The sequence below is a fragment of the Protopterus annectens genome, chromosome 8.part0 (genome assembly GCF_019279795.1).
Source record: "Protopterus annectens isolate FY-2018-M chromosome 8.part0, PAN1.0, whole genome shotgun sequence".
Lineage (NCBI taxonomy): Eukaryota > Metazoa > Chordata > Ceratodontiformes > Protopteridae > Protopterus > Protopterus annectens.
In genome coordinates, this window is record NC_056741.1 from 1711094511 (window position 1) to 1711112097 (window position 17587).

Sequence of the window (17587 nt, forward strand, 5' to 3'; positions counted from 1 at the left end):
TTTTTGTCTTATAATATAGGTTAGTTTGTGATCACTAAAGTCATTGGGTAAAGTTCCAGATTGATATTTTAGTAGAGGTTTGTTAATGAGAATCCAATCAAGAATACTTTCTTTGTTGTTAGGTTTGTTTGTCCTAGTAGAGGTGTCTATTGTCTGTGTAAAGCCATGGAGGTTAATATGAGAGGCTGGGTTGTTAGTGTTTAACGAGGACCAGTCAAGGTTAAGGTCTCCAAGTATTATGGTTTCCTGTGGGTAGGTGGAGGTGGCCCAACTAAGGATATTTTCTATGGTAGTAGAGTTATTTCCAGGAGGTAGATAAATACAGATAATATAGATAGATTTTTCGGGTTTAGTTGAAGCTTTGAGATAAGAAGTTCAGTCTTGGTAATGTCCAGGTTCTCATTGGGTACTAATGTTACATTTAGTTCAGTTTTGAATAATATTGCCACTCCTCCTCCTTTTTTAGTTTTGGTCGAGTCTTAAGATGTTGTAACCTGGAGGAATAATTTCATTATCTGTAGTAAAGGGTTTTAACCAGGTTTCAGTTAAACAGAGAATATCAAAGGAGTGGTGTTCAAGAAGGGAGTGGAGATGGGTGATTTTGTTATTGACACTTCGTATATTAAGGTGCCCTATGAGTAGAGTATTTGCATTGGAGGTTGGTATTAGTAGGGAAGAGTTTAGTGTAACAGGTATAGTATCAGATGTAGAGGCTAAGGGCCCTGGGTTTGGGTGAATGTCCCCATCTGCCAAGATGGAGTGGTTATATTCGAGGTAAGCTTTGTTAGAGAAGTTCAGTAAGTATTTTAGTTTCCTAAGCAAGAGATTCTGGATTTTAATATGAGACCGCCTATGATATCTGGCTAGAAGGTAGCTAGGGGTAGATGTAATATTTACATGAGTAAAGTTTAGGCTTTCGAAATCAAAGGCTGTATGTTTGGGAGAGTAGATAAGGTGGTAGTTAAGGTGTGATTCATAACAGGTCAGGAAGTAGGGTAGTGTGAGAGCAAGAGAAGTACTCAGCAGAAGTGTTAGCTTTAACAGAGTAGTTTCTGTTACAGAGGTCTTAGAAGAAGTTTTGTAAGCTTTGATGGACATGTTGAGGAGAGAAAGAAAGGATGAAGCAAAGGAATTAGACTCAGATTATAGAATAAGTAAGACAGGTTAGATGGATAAGTTAGAGTAAGTATTTATCTTTGGGTGGGGAGGGAAGATAGGAGGGGTAAGAGCGGAAGGTGTAGTTGGTAGGGTGGGTGGGATAAGGGGGTAGGGAGGGGAGCGAAGCGGGGCAGAAACAGTTAGAGAAGAGAGTGAGTCAATCAGCTTAGCAGGGAAGCTGAACAGTACTGTTTCATATGCTATGTAGTTTAAGTGGTAAGTTAGGGAGAGTTAGGTAGAGCAAGATGGAAAGGAGAAGGCAAAAAACAAGAATATAACAGGCTCAAGGTATGTGTAGGATGTATACAGTTTGCAGTGGGACCCTGAGAGGGGTAATAGAAAGTAAGTAAGCAGGAATATTAAGATACAGTCATTTGGTGAATTAAACTGTAGGAAAAAGAGAGAAAGGAGTGCAACAGCCAGGGAAGTAGTGTAGAGACAGTGAGAGAACAGGAGAGGCTAGGCAAGCAGGACGTCACAGCTATAGTAAAGCTAGCAGACGAGGGGGACTTCAGGTCAATTAGGGGCTGGAGGGAGAAGCAATAATAGATGAAAGGGGAACTGTTAAACTGCAGATAGGTAAGGGACAAGACAACCTTAGCTGGTGCCACGTGTGTGCTGTCCACAGGAGGACAAAAACATAAAATAAAGTAAATAGGCAAAAAATGGATGTACAGCCAGTAAAGATTATTTTAAATAGTCAATATAACTCAAAAATAGTAAGAGGAGAGCTAAGGATATTACAGGGTAAGGAATGAGGAGAGCTGCAGATCTTAGAGGGTAAAGAAAGAGAAGAGACAGGTAAAGCGAGTGGAGGGATGTAAGAGGAATGATGACAGAGGAAAAGGAAAGATGCAAGTAACATGAAAAGGTGGGGAAGTAATCAAGGAGGAGGTGGGAGGAGGAAAGGGGGTGTATAGGGGGAGGGGATTTAAGTTTAGCGGGAATGAAGAGGATAGGAAGGCAAGGAAAGGGTGTGTGTCTAGAGAGCTATAAGATTAGGACCCATTTCTAAGTCAGCAGGGCATGCTGTGGTTACATTTTAGCTCAGTACATAAACTGATTCACAAATGACATAGAATTATTTACAAAATTCCAGATAAGTGGGCTGACAATGTTTCCTTATATCACACCCACTGTGTCTTTTTTAGGCAGAGTTTATGTAATGAACACACCAACCAAGCAAATAACTGGAATGGCAAACATCAAGGTGGTCCTCAATGCCAGGAGTCCTAACAATAAACTGTGTGATTTGGAGGTATTTGTTCATCTGCAAAGTGTTCAGGTTTGTGTTGATACTGTAGAGACAGCACCCCTTTTGTGCCTACTACACACTTAATTCCACTGGTAACTGCAGCAAAGCCTTGACATTCTTTAGTGACAGTATCCTTTTTAAAGGTGATGCCCAGAGACCACCCCCCCATGAGCTCACAGAAAGTCAAATGTCTACATTTTTAGCTTGATGTTGATCCCTGATCCTCCTCATTTTACCCCTCTCAATTTTGAAAACTTACTGGCATTCCTTGAAACAAGCAATGAGTAATGGTCCAATAATTCTTGAAGAATTCAATTATCAGTCCAATGGGATTGGAATACCTGCACTACCAACATAGGATATTCCCAACCTTTCTTGGATTGGGTTAAAAAAAATACCCTGAATCACCTTGTCCTTAACTTTACCAGGGGCAGACACACTCTTGACCTGGTTCTCACAAACTTAGCTCCATAATTCTTTCCCCCTGTTGGTCCCTCATTAGTTACGTCAGACTACCAGCTGGTTACCTTTAATTGCAAAACTTCCAACCCCTGGTAACTAACACTTTCCTTGGAGACTTAAAAAGGAATTTTTTACAATTATATGACAATTTCTAAATTCACTCAAGAAACTCCACAGTTGACCCAGAATATACAGCCACCTACATTAAAGGTCTATATAAACATTTAGACAAATGCATTGATTTTGCAGTCCTTACTAGAACTGAATATAGTGATAAATTCTAAAACAAACCAACCTGGTGGTCAGTCTATATAAACAAACTGTACAGCAGAAGGAAGAAACTGTTGAAATGATCACGTGGTTAGAACGCCCTCTGCATGAAGATAAAATTACACAAAAAAACTCTCCAAGAAACTGAAGGCAATATTTTATCATCAAATCAGAGATTCTTGTTTTTTAATGCAAAAATAGTCTTTCAGTGAACTGAAAAAACAGTCATCACAAAGGAAATATACTTTGCTATAGCTATAGTAAGACCTGTAGAATGTAATGTAGCAAGTTCTAGTAAATGCTTTTAAAAATATATAATTAGTTAAGCCCAGTATTATTAACTGTTACATCTTTCTTGAAGTAGGTCTAGTGTTTTGGCTTTATTCTGATTTTTGAAGTGACTGTATAATGTAGAAAGTAACCTTACTGTGTATTTGTAGAACAAATAGGGTCCAGTTAATTCATGTTAATTGAATTTGGTAGCTGAAAAAAATCTGAAAATCATGGATTAACATATACAAAATTGTCCTTTTTTAAGGGGATTATCAGATATTGTAGCCAATATGAAATTCTGGTGACGGTGGTGCATTTCTTATCTGCCTTGGATTTTTCCTTGGTAGATGACAAAGCAATACATATTTCAGTGCACCCAGGAACAATTTCCAAAAACGTTCCTGTTACCTGGCAGGTTTTCTGCAAGAGTTGTCTGACCTCTTCATCAGTCCGTGCATGAATGTCCCAACTGGATGATTCTTTGTGATTTTAATGTCTGGATTAATGTTGTGATAAACAAACTTAACATGAAACTTTACAATCTTATAGAAAATTCCTGCTTCATTTAGGTGGCACATTCGGCCATTTGCCAGAACTGGTTTTCCAGTTTGGCTTGCAAACTCTTCATTTGAACCGATGACTGTATGGTCTCACTTCAGTATATGCCTGCCACCCATTTTTCTGTTTGATATTGAGCTGAACCAATGTCATAATCTGACACCACTGATAGTATGGTCTTTTGGCCCATTTTGGCTGAGCTCCTGGAAGGAGTCCATACAGACCATCCTGAATCACGTATAACTTCCTTTAATACAATACTGCCTTGTGCTCTGGATTATGCTACTTCATATTATGTTTCATGTCTACTGTTTGCCTTGAACTTTGTTTTGATTTCAAGCTGTACTGGATGCAGACATTAGGAGGGAGGATGGGGTACTGGATGCAGACATTAGGAGGGAAGTTGAAAGATGGAGGTACTGGATGCAGACATTGGCAGGGAGGTAGGAAGAGAGAGGTACTGGATGCAGACATTGTGAGGGAGGTTGGAAGATGGAGGTATTGGATGCAGACGTTGTGAGGGAGGTTGGAAGATGGAGGCATTGGATTCAGACATTAGGTTGGAAGATGGAGGCATTGGATTCAGACATTAGGTTGGAAGATGGAGGTACTGGATGCAGACATTAGGAGGGAGGTTGGAAGTGGGAGGTACTGGATGCAGACATTACATTGGAGGTTGGAAGATGGAGGTACTGGATGCAGACATTAGGTTGGAGGTTGGAAGATGGAGGTACTGGATGCAGACATTAGGTTGGAAGATGGAGGTACTGGATGCAGACATTTGGAGGGAGGTTGTGAAGTCCCTACACTGGGCCAGTAATCAAGGAGCCTGAATCCTCACCACTGACACTGGAGAGGGACATGCACTTGGAATACAAATGGATACACTCAGTATCTGCTTAAGTGCAAACTGTTACTGCTAAAGGTCTCCTTTCTATAAATGTTACTAATAAATCTATTTGATCCAAAACCACATATAATTCAATGTCCAAAAAATGTATTTTTAAATAAAATTTATTCATAGGTGTGTACTAGCCTAATGGCACTGGAGCCTTTACAAGCCTAGCCCATAGGACTACCCTGTCATCATGCCACCCGACCTTAGTTCCCAGTACTTCTGTGGATTAGAGTAATTGGAGTGGTCCCCGGTGTGAATTTTCTATTTCCCATCCACGCATCAAGATAAATATTAATTTATTTATTTAAAATTTAGCAATAATTATTTGCACTTTAGCAGTTTTCATCCTCCCTTTATGAAGTTTAACATTTTTAGGGGGTCAGGTTATTCGACTTAGTCATATTATTAGTGATAAAGAATATTTTTTAAAAGAAGTTGATTTACTTATCAATATGCTTCTTGAGGGGGCTATCCTTATGAAAAGTTGTCAAAGATTTCTGATAAGTTATTGGGTTAAGAGATGAGAAGTTTCCACCTATCCTCACTTCTAGGTTTGTTCTGAAATTCAAAGATAGAAGTAGAATATCTGAGAAAAACTTGGCCTTTCCTGTTCCTATGAGTATTGAAGCGAATTTGGATAAGGATATTATTATGGCAAATTGGAAAGTTATTTTAAGTAATTAAGATCTTTGTGACATAGTTGGGACTGAACCAAATTTTACTTTTAAGAAAACACATAACTTAAAAAATATTTACTGGAACATGTTAAGGGCACAGATAGTGGGATGGGTACAGGATCTTTTGGTTCCTTTCCTTATAATAGTTGCAAATTCTGTAGGTTCATTTACTCTGTTAATCAGTATTTATTCAAACACATTGATTTTACTTTGGAGTCCACAGGGTGGTTCAAGTGTAAGAGTTCATGTTTAGTATATTGAGCTGTGTAGCTGCCAAAGTTTCTACATTGGCAAAACCACAAGAAAACTTAGTTTACCTATAAGTGAACATGCAATAGCTGTTAAAAATAAAGACACCAATAATGCTCTTGCTAGATATAGTTTGAGCTGTTCCCAGTTGTGTACATTTTATTTTTTTTGTAGTTGATTCCAAAGTATTTATTAATCAAGTCAATAATTATCTTAAGTTTCTTGAACTCAAATGGCAAGTCTTATGTGTCGACGCTAGTCCAAGTTTAAATGAAACCATTTCAGTTAAAAGTTTGTTAAAATACAAATGTATTTAATAGTTTTGAGTTATATATGAGTTACGTTAAATTGTTTTTTGTTTTGTAGTTTTTATTTTTGCACTGGTTTATGATTGATTTTATGCTGTTTATGAACATTTTAGTGTTAATAGATTTGTAATTTTTGAAACGATTGGCTGATTAAGTTATGTCATTTTTAAATATGTTTAAATTGATGCCAGTTTTATGCTGATTTATTCTGATGAAGTTCTAAGAGTAAAAGAAAGAAAGTGCTTAAGTACTAGTTTGTGTTGTATGACACCTGTGCACTGGCCCAGCAATCAAGGAGCCTCAATCCTCACCACTAACACCAGTGAGGGGTGTCCATATAGGGAAAGGATAATAAATACTCACACAGTAAAGTACAATTTCCCTTAAGAGCACACAGCGATAACAGTCAGTCTGGGGCTGGTTTCTCCCTTTCTCTCCAGATCCCCAAATAAGACTCCCCACTGGCACAGCTACAGGGTCTAGATCTCAGCCTAGTAGGCAAGCTAAAACCTCCAGCACCCTCTCTGTCCAACCAGTGCTTCGTGTCCCCACCCAAGTAGCTGACACACACTGAGATAAGAGTTTATACAACCTGTAGTCACTCCTGGGGAAGGCTAGTGCAGGTTCTCCAGCTGTGCCCCTTTTACCCAGACTATACGGTAGAAAACACTGCCACCACTCAACTATCAGCTACTCAAAGGCCCTTATGAAAGGGTGTCCAGTTATACTGTGCAATATTATTATCCAAACGGTAAGTGCAACCAAACAGTCAAGACTTGTTTGGAGTAACTTGGTATAGTATCACTATATACATGCAATGTACTCTTGGAGCTTAAATTACCTCTACACAAAACAGCCACAGTTGAAAGGTTTAAAAATATTTAATAATAAATAAAAAAACACAAGACAATGCTTCTTGCTACACAGTGCCAGTCAAGAGTTCAGAGATCACAGAGAAATACTTAAAATAATACAGTAGAAAAGTTCTGACATCAACACAGAAAAACACTTGGTCTAATCTTCCTAATTCCTAGCTATTTCTAAGAGAAAACACAGTTCTAAAATCCTACTTACATAAAGACACAGACAAAGTGGCGAGTTGGATGTTCTCAAGACAAATGCTCAAATGCTCTCATTCTTTCTGTCCTTAAATTGATAACTGTATCACTGATTCATTTCAGATTTCTTTCTGGTTCCCAGGCTAACAGACTCTGAGGTTGATTACCTTTGATTTTGCAGCTGGTCAGGAACCAGAGCAATAAAAGAATTTATACATGCAAATTTTTGCCATGGTGCTGCGGTAGCATTTTCGCCTCACATTAAGACGCTGTTCGGTTCGATTCTCAGCTAGAGCGTCTTCTGCGTGGAGACATGCGTGAATGGGCATATCTTCATTGAAGGTTGCGCATCAGGCCTGGCAAGCCGGTATGTAAAAATCAACTGCCAATCATTAGCGGACCAGAGTTCCGCTGTGGCGACCCCTAACCGGGAAAAGCCGAAAGACACAAATAAACAAACTCTGGCCTCAAAACAGTTGACAGAATTCCTTCATCCAGACATATTGGCTCCAAGCCCTGAGATCAAAGACAGTCATGAAATGCTTGACTTATCAGCTTTCTTACAGCAGAGTGCACTGCTGTTACATTTTTGCAGTTCCACATTTAACACCATTTTTCCCATTTAAGAGAACAAGCCTGTGGCTTATATTAATATTTACAAATGACAGAATTATCTACACAATTCTATCTGGCTAGGCTGGCAGCCTTCATCTGTCTTCACGTGTTGATTTATTTATAGCTACAGGTTTGTCAAGATGAGTGCAAACAGGCACAGAGGATACCGATCTAGCCACTACAATATATTTGGAGTTAAATCTCTAAAAAAAGAGATATACTATGTGACATGAAGATTACGGACGCTCAGTTATTACATTTAATGATACATTAACACACACAAATTAATTCACACCTCACAGAAGCTGTCTCTTCTATAGTGATCTCCAAACCACACTGCATAATAAACTCAGAGCGACTGATCTTTCATCTGTTAAGCTATTTATCTCTTTTCTCCAGTTGGGTCACAATTCTAGCGAACTTGGACCTAGTCCCTACAAATGCCTGAATCTTCCTGTCATCACATGTACTTCACCCATATCTACTCTTTTCCATATCAACTTTCTACCTTGCAAACTTAGGCTGTCACTTCAGGTTCTGCCATCTTTGCTTTACTTAGTTTTCTGTTGAGTAGAATTGTTTCTTCCCACATGTAGTACCCTGTACTTTCTGCTCATGAAACATCTTTGTTCATTCACCGACATCTATTGGACAGTTTATATATCCCAATAATATTCCTGTTCCTTTAATTCCTTTAGGAAGTACATCCCTAGCATCTAGGGACCATCTCCAAATGTCTTCCCTTCTGTGCATAAAACTATACTGCTAAAACAGTTGCACTTTCATCTCCACATAAGTCACCAAATTTGGACAAAGCATTCCAGCTCTGGCCTGAGCAATGACCTACCTGGACAAATCAATCCAGCTGTGGCCTTAGCAGTGATCTACAGAGAAGTAAAATGGTCTCCTGGTCTGTGGAGTTTGTATTTCTCAAGGGAGCAACCTGATGACATTCATCACCATTTCTTGCTCTCCTCCTGGGCATTTATCTCATTTATAATCATCATCATCTTCTTTTGGCAATTCCCGTTAGGGGTCACCATAGCAGATCACCTGTTTCCATTTCTTCCTGTCCTCTGCATCTTGCTCTGTCACACCAACCACCTGCATGTCCTCTCTCACCACATCCATAAACCTTATCTTAGGCCTTCCTCTTTTCCTGTTACCTGGCAGCTTCATCCTTAGCATCTTTTTCCCAATATACTCAGCATCCCTCCTCAGCACATGTCCAAACCAATGTAATCGTGCCTCTCTGGCTTTGTCTCCCATCCTTCCAACCTGGGCTGACCCTCTAATATACTTATTCCTAATCCTGTCCACCCTCGTCACACCCAGTGCAAATCTTAACATCTTTAATTCTGTCAGATCCAGCTCAAACTCCTGCCTTTTTGTCAATGCCACTGTCTCCAACCCATATACATAGCTGGTCTCACTACCCTCTTGTAGACATTCCCTTTCACTCTTACAGGTACTTGTCTGTCACAAATCACTCCTGACACTCTTCTCCACCCACTCCATCCTGCCTGTACTCTCTTCTTCACCTCTCTTCCACACTCACCATTACTATGAACTATTGACCCCAAGTATTTAAACTCATCCACCTTCACCACCTCCACTCCTTGCATCCTCACCATTCCTGTATCCTCCCTCTCATTGACACACACACATATTCGGTCTTAGTCCTGCTGACCTTCATTCCTCTTCTCTCTAGAGCATATCTCCATCTCTCCAGGGTCTACCTGTTCCCTACTCTCACTACAGATCACAATGTCATCTGCAAACATCATAGTCCACAGGGACTCCTGTCTGATCTCGTCTGTCAACCTGTCCATCACCATTGCAAATAAGAAAGGGCTCAGAGCTGATCCTTGATGTAACCCCACCTCCACCTTAAACGCATCCGTCACTCCCACCGCAGACCTCACCGCTGTCACACTATCCTTGTACATATCCTGTACTACTCTTACATACTTTTCTGACACTCCTGACTTCCTCATACAATACCACAACTCCTCTCTAGGCACCCTGTCATATGCTTTCTCCAAGTCTACAAAAACACAATGCAACTCCTTCCGACATTCTCTGTACTTCTCCATCAACACTCTCAGAGCAAAGATTGCATCTGTAGTGCTCTTTCCTGGCATGAAACCATACTGCTGATCACTAATCATCACGTCCCTTCTTAACCTTGCTTCCACTACTCTTTCCCATAACTTCATGCTGTGACTGATCAATTTTATCCCTCTGTAGTTACTACAGCTCTGCACATCACCGTTATTCTTACAAATCGGTACCAAAACACTTTTTCTCCATTCCTCAGGTATCCTCTCACTTTCCAAGATTTTATTAAACAATCTGGTTAAAAACTCCACTGCCATTTCACCTAAACACCTCCATGCTTCCACAGGTATGTCATCTGGGCCAACAGCCTTTCCATTCTTCATTCTCTTCATAGCTATCCTTACTTCCTCCTTGCTAATCCATTGTACTTTATGATTTACTATCCCTACATCATCCAACCTTCTCTCCCTCTCATTCTCTTCCTTCATCAACCCCTCAAAGTACTCTTTCCATCTCCTCAACACACTCTCCTCACTTGTGAGTATGTTTCCCTCATTATCCTTTGTCACCTTTACCTGCTGCATATCTTTCCTAGCTCGGTCCCTCTGTCTAGCCAATCAGTACAGGTCCTTTTCTCCCTCCTTAGTGTCCAACCTTTCATACAACTCTTCATATGCCTTATCATTAGCCTTCGCCACCTCTCTCTTTGCCATGCACCTCATATCCTTATACTCCTGTCTACTTTCTTCATCTCTCTGACAATCCCACTTCTTCTTTGCCAAACTCTTTCTCTGTATACTCTCCTGTACTTACTCATTCCACCACCATGTCTCCTTGTTGTCCTTCCTCTGTCTAGATGTGATACCAAGCACCTTTCTAGCCGTCTCCCTTACTAGCTCTGCTGTAGTTACCCAGCTATTTGGTAACTCTTCACTGCAACCCAGTGCCTGCCTTAACTCATCCCTGAACTCCACCTCACAATTACCCTTTTTCAATTTCCACCACTTGATCCTTGGTGCTGCCCTCACACTCCTCCTCCTCTTCTTGATAACAAACGTCATCCTACAAACCACTATCCTATGCTGCCTAGCGACAATTTCTCAAGTCACCACTTTACAGTCTCCAATCTCCTTCAAACTGGCCCTCCTACAGAAGATATAATCCACCTGTGTGCATCTTCCTCCACTCTTGTATGTCACCCTATGCTCCTCCCCCTTGTTAAAATACGTATTCACCACAGCCATGTCCAGCCTTTTTGCAAAATCCACTACCATCTGACCTTCTGCATTCCTTTGTTTAACACCATACCTACCCATCACTTCCTCATCCCCTCTGTTCCCTTCACCAACATGCCCATTGAAATCTGCTCCAATCACCACTCTCTCACCCTTGGGTACAGTCATCACCACTTCATCCAATTCACTCCAAAATTTTTCTTTCTCATCCATTGCACACCCAACTTGTGGAGCATACGCACTAACATCATTCATCATTACACCATCAATTTCCAGCTTCATAAACATCACTCTATCCGACACCCTTTTCACCTCCAAAACACTCTCAGCATACTGTTCCTTCAGAATAACTCCTACGCCATTTCTCTTCCCATCCACACCATGATAAAACAATTTGAACCCACCTCTGATACACCTAGCCTTACTCCCCTTCCATCGGGTCTTTTGCACACACAATATACCAGCCTTCCTTCTGTCCATATCAGCTAGCTCTCTCCCTATACCAGTCATACTGCCAACATTCAAGGTTCCGAGCCTCACTACCACAGTCCTAGCCTTTCTCCTCTCCCCCTGCCTTCGGCCATGTCTTCCGCCTCTTCTCCTCCTTCGGCCAACAGTAGCCCAATTTCCGCCAGCACCCTGTAGGCTAACAGTACTGCTGGCGGTCGTTAACCTTAGCCTCGACCGATCCGGTATAAAAATTTTTCTTGGTGACTGCATGAAATGTTTTGGCGAAGTTTTACGCCGGATGCCCTTCCTGACGCAACCCTCCCTATTATAATCATGGTCCATAAAACCTTTCACTTCATAGCTGTTTTAATCTGGACTTCAATATAACTCTCAACCTTCTTAGCACACAAATTCTAGATAAACCCAAAAATAATGGGGACAAAGACCTAAAATTGTGGGCACACTTTAAATATTCTTATAAGCTTAGAAAATTGCTAGAAAACAGGCTTTAAATTAGCATGCATTTTCTGAAGGACATGAAGTCAGAAATCTGATATCCGTCAATATTTAATAACTTCAATTCTTGTTCGTTTGTCAGAATAATCACATTTTATAAGGAACAGATGAAAAATATGAGGCAGAAATCTAGACACTGCAAAATTCTGAACAGTTGAGAGATATGCTCCGCAAAACTATATATTGTAAACAGATTGCCAGCTGCTGATCCTAACATTTCAGCTGCACACCTTTAGCTCCTCCTACTAGATTATAATTACCCACTAAATAACTGGATCCCATATTACCTTGGGTTGCTCATGGTCTGGTCCAGTCTGTCAAGAGGTTAAGCCTGTACTATATCCAGTATTGCATACAATATGAACACAGTTGAGCCTACAGATCCCAGAATGTTTGTCCATGTGAAATTAACATTTAGTGCCTTTTCCTCTGAAATTACTCATTTTACTATTATCTTCTCTCGTTTTCCTTCAGCCATCTCTGTATTTTAGACCCCGCTGATACCCCTTTTCTCAGTCTATCTAGTACTGCTTCTGTGTTGATTGAAGAACTTCACAGTAATCCACATATATATCAATGTGACTCCCTTTATGAACCTCTGCATTTACCAGTTTTTTGCATAACACACAAGATAGGCTAGGATTAATAATGGGAGAGATGATGGCGGAACAGAGTGAAGCATCACATTCTAGTGGATTTAGAACCATGATGAAAGAAAACCATAATAAACATGCAACCTGTGCAGCAGTATAAACTGCTTATTAAAGATTTAGTGTCAGATAAGCTGATGTCATGTGACATTCAGGGAGATGGGGCTTGTGACTCATAGCCATTTGTAAGTTGTGCAAGAGACTGAAGACAAACCTGAACTTCAGACGCACTACACCTTCGTAAACAAATGGTCTTTGTTGTGTGTCTGTTTGATTTGGAGCAAATTACTGACACTAAATGGAGCTTCACGCATTACTTACTGTCTAGCATCGTTTCTGACGACAGAATACCCCATACTGCACCTGTTATATGAATGTCTATGTCTCTCTACTTCTGTAATACAATGCCTGTTCTGTTCACAAACTAGTTCACTACCCACACTCACATAGTCGTTTTAACTATGTCACGCTATTCTAATAAACTTGACTGATTTGACACAGGTCACTCTTCATTGGGTTTATTTCCACTGTACAACATTATTATGAATTTTGACAATAATGGTCTATCACAAACATTTGCTGCTTAAATATTGCCATTTACTTTTATTATTCTGTTTTTTGCACACAATGTCTGGCTATGAAAAAAAAAATCATACGTTAATTAGACCAGTGGAACCAACTGATTAACAAAATGACTAGTTTCACAACTGCTGTTATGTATCTGAACTTGTTCTGAGGTCAATTCAATGGGTTTTCTATACCAGTCAGCTATAATGGAAACCTTTCAAAAAATGTACCATCACAAAAAGATGTTTGCCGCTGTGATTTTTGTACGTATGAGGCACGTCCTGATGAATTAGCTAATACTAATCTTAGCAGTGTCCCCAACCTATAAAATAAAAAGGGGCACAGTACAGTAAAGGCAAATCTAAAACCATTAAAATGCTGGCAGATGACGTATCATATTAGAAATCTGTAAGATCCAAAGCCAAATTTTGTGATCAGCCAATGAACAGCCTATATGTTTCTATGACCATCAGAATGCCTGATGCACAAATAAAACATTAACACAGATGGGAAGTCATTTTGACAGTAATGTGAACTAATTTAGACGGATAACATATCAAATGTACTCTTTTGCTGATGCCTGTATTTATTTATAAATGTCCACCCTGTACATATTCTTACAAAGCAGTCAAACCGTTTTGCTGCTACATTGATTCATTTATTATTGGATTTAGAATTTATTCTGCACTACCTATACTGTGGATGTTCAAGGAGTTGACATTATTTTTAAACTGTTTAGAGCAAATAAGCAAACTCATTCAGGCTTAGCGTATCCAGTGTAGTTAAGGGATATTATTTCTGATTTATAGGCAATAGGTCACACATTCTGGCTGCATTTCTCACAGGCAGTGTCATCCTACAGCTGCAGTGTGGATTATTTCAGTAAAACATGTATAGGACAAGATTACTGTGCAACAGTGACTTCAGCTGACCCATCTGGTACTTATGTGCTGTGTGTTTATGTAGTCGTGCAGTTTTCTGTGAAATGCTCTGCCACAACCCTTGTTTATGAAATACAAGGGTTGATGATGTTTCCATTTTCATTCCTTCTTCAACCAGTTTGCAGTGTTTTAAATGCAGTGCAGTAATATGAAAATTGTAGTTTAAATGCTGTACCACTATTGGCCTCCAGATGGCAGTGTAGCATTAACAATTGAAAGGAGGAGACTCAGTTTTTATATATATTTGTAATAATACCTTTACCAAAAATAAAACCAAATGCTGACTCACTATACTAACTGAGTTTAACAACCAGAAAATCAAATAAAATTGTAGTTAATTACCACAAAACAGCTTGTAGTGCTGTTTAAGAACAAGTCAATACAATTTAGATATTCCTTGCACCACAGCTTGCTGTGAGCTGTAAACTATAAAGTGGGCATTGCTTACACTGCCCTACATTTGGTATCTGTTACTCATTACCAAACTCTTAATTAAAAACAAAGAAAAAATAAGTTTTCAAGACTGAGCTTGTGATACTTATCCTTTCTGGTTTATTGGGTTTATGAATGTATTGCATTACAGCAGCATATAGCATAAATCTGTTACAGACAGCAATATTTCAAGAACCAAAAAGGTTGCTTCACATACTGTGTGTAGTTTCAAGGACCAATTTGTCTTTGAATAAGAACGCCACTCACTTTTTTATCTTCTCTGTGTCATTCTCCTTTGCTTCCGTTTTTGCTTGCTTCAGCTCCTTCTTTACAAGGGAAAGTTGTTCCTTTTTGGCATCAATCTAAGGGGGGAAAAACAACTGCAACAATAAATTATATTTTAAAACAGGAACAGCTGGTCAATCTATACCGAAGTGTTAAGGATGTACAGACTTGGAAACCGAATAAGAACTAAAGTGCAAGCAAACATGCTTGTGATTGCTAGCTAATTACTTAAATTATCTTGTGTGTCCAATTGTAGCAACATGTGGCTGCCTTATATCTTAGTGTGTATCATTTTTGTATTTTGTTCTGTTTTGCTGTATGATGACCTGAAAGAAAAAAAAATCTTTGTTTTGATACAATACAAGTATGACTTAGTTTAAGCACAGATGCATACTGTCGCCTTGTACATCTTTTAAACTTCTCGGTCACTATTTCCAGGATTAAATCCATTTCAGTATTACATCACTTTCATATTTCCATCGTCAGCTTGGAAAAGTAATGTATGCTTGTAAAGAAATTGTCTGGAAATGCCTTTTTCCACAACAGTGTTATGAGCAAGGCAAAGCAGCAAAACAGTAAATATGTAATGCGCAAAAAAAAAAAAAAATCAAAGACATTTGCAAATAACTTATTTTGTTTCATAGCAGACAAAGAATATACGAACAGACATTACATTATTTGCCAGGATATATTTAAATCAGGTTACAGAGCTGCAGGGGTATGAGCAAGAAACTGAAAGTATAAAAACAACCATATGACTGTGAACAGATGCTGAAAGCCACCCGCTGCATGCCATTCAGGGCAAAGGGTACTATTGTATGAACACTGTTTTTAGCAGATAAGTGGACTGGACTATGCCTGCCTTTCTTTCCACCATGACCCTGTGCTGGGGACATCCAGGAAAGCTTGGCATAAGGAGTTTGGCTCATCCAACCCTGCATGGTTGGTGATACAAGTGACCACGATCCTGACTTTGACAGAGTCAAAGAACAGAAGGCCACAAGGAACCCACTAAAGGGCCACAGAATTAAGGGCCTTCTCTACAAGCTTCCTCCACTTTTGAGTCAAAATGGATGACTTTTTCTCGAGGCATGCTCAACAAGACATGTTTGGAAATATTTTTGCAATTTTTCTGCCTAAGCGACAGCAGAGATCATTGTTTTGTCTGTCTAGATATCCAAAAATGACCACATCATGTTGAAGAGATTCATTATTTTGCAACAACTTGCTACTTTCCCTGTAATGAAACACTTGTAACCCAAAACAAATGCTGAGAAATCCAATACAAACCAAGCAGCAACCATAGCACTGCAGGACAAAAGCCAATAAAGGTCCGTACCCACATTATTAAAACTGGAACACACCAAAAGGTATAACATGGTTAAATTTCACAAAAAAAGATATCTTCAGACAGGATTAGGCGCCTTCATTTCACCAATGGAAACTTCCTCAGATTCTGACCTTTATTGGCTTTTGTCCTGCAGTGCTGTGGTTACTACGTATTTTCCTTGTAATAGTAAAGTGCTTCCAGCTGAAAGTATTACATACATACGTGTATAAGGGGGTTATACTGAGATGTATCTGCAAATTTTCTGCATCTCACAAACAAAGGCAATGGTGAGAGGTGATTCATTGTAGCTGCCTCTATACTTTGGAATTCTCTTTCATAATCTAACATCTCCCATTATATAAAAAATGGTAACATTCCATCCAGCAGCAAGTGCTTTGCACAGGAGTAAACAAACACACAAGGTTATTATGCTCACATGCATCCCAAATTAGCAGTCACATAAGAGTCTACATGGTTTCTTGGGAATATGCAAATAGTGTAAACAGTCTACATTACAATAATCCTGATAATTTATCATTGTTAAAAAGTATCCAGACTATTCTCTTTCTCCATCTAATGTACATTACATACATTTACTGTTGTGTGTTCACTGTTCTGCTGGTGTTTGTACCTTGGGTGTCTAACCAAACACGGCCACTCAGATAACAAATATAATAAATAGATACAAAATAGGAGGCAGCTAATAAAACAGAGTAAATCAAGGTAAATTCTTTTCCCAAACCTTTCTCTGCCTGTAATTCTGTGAGCAAAAGTTATCATATTGGGCAGAAAAGTGTCCAACTACCATCTGACGAGTTTATCAAACTCTAAAAAAAAATTGAATGTTGTCTAATGGACAGAGTTCACCATAATTAAACAGATTAAGACTCAACACACATCTGCATTAGTAATTTATAGCTTTGCTAAAGGTAATAAGGACAATAATCTGTGGACAAATGTCATTTACTTAGATTATAGCAAAGTATTTGATAGTGAGACACAGTAAGCTCAATGAAAAAGCAATTAATGAATACATATATACTATATCAACCAGAAAAAACACCAGCAATAAATAAGATCATCAAACCATACAGCAACCTGAGGTCACTATGCTGTGCTGACAAACTGCTGGCACAAACAACTAAGAGCATAAATGTGGCTGGGGACTCTCTATTCACCAACTCAGTAAGCAAAACTTGAAATATGCTACCTGCCAAACTTACTCACCCATCCTCCTTAACCCAGTTAAAAAAAAAGCCTCAAACTACACTTCCAACAGCATTGGCAGTGTCCCTGCTTAAATCCCGACTAATCACCACCCGCTGTTCCTGCAAACTCT

At 39.3% G+C, this 17587-nt stretch overlaps 1 protein-coding gene across 1 annotated transcript in view; it reads right to left on the minus strand.

Moving 5' to 3' along the window:
* The window catches only part of LOC122808552 (DNA topoisomerase 1-like), an 859013-nt gene that overhangs the window by 183831 nt on the left and 657595 nt on the right, over positions 1–17587 (minus strand). The window contains exon 9 of the mRNA XM_044079506.1: positions 14901–14995. Coding sequence (XP_043935441.1) covers positions 14901–14995 — 95 coding nt within the window. The remainder of the gene's footprint in view (positions 1–14900; positions 14996–17587) is intronic.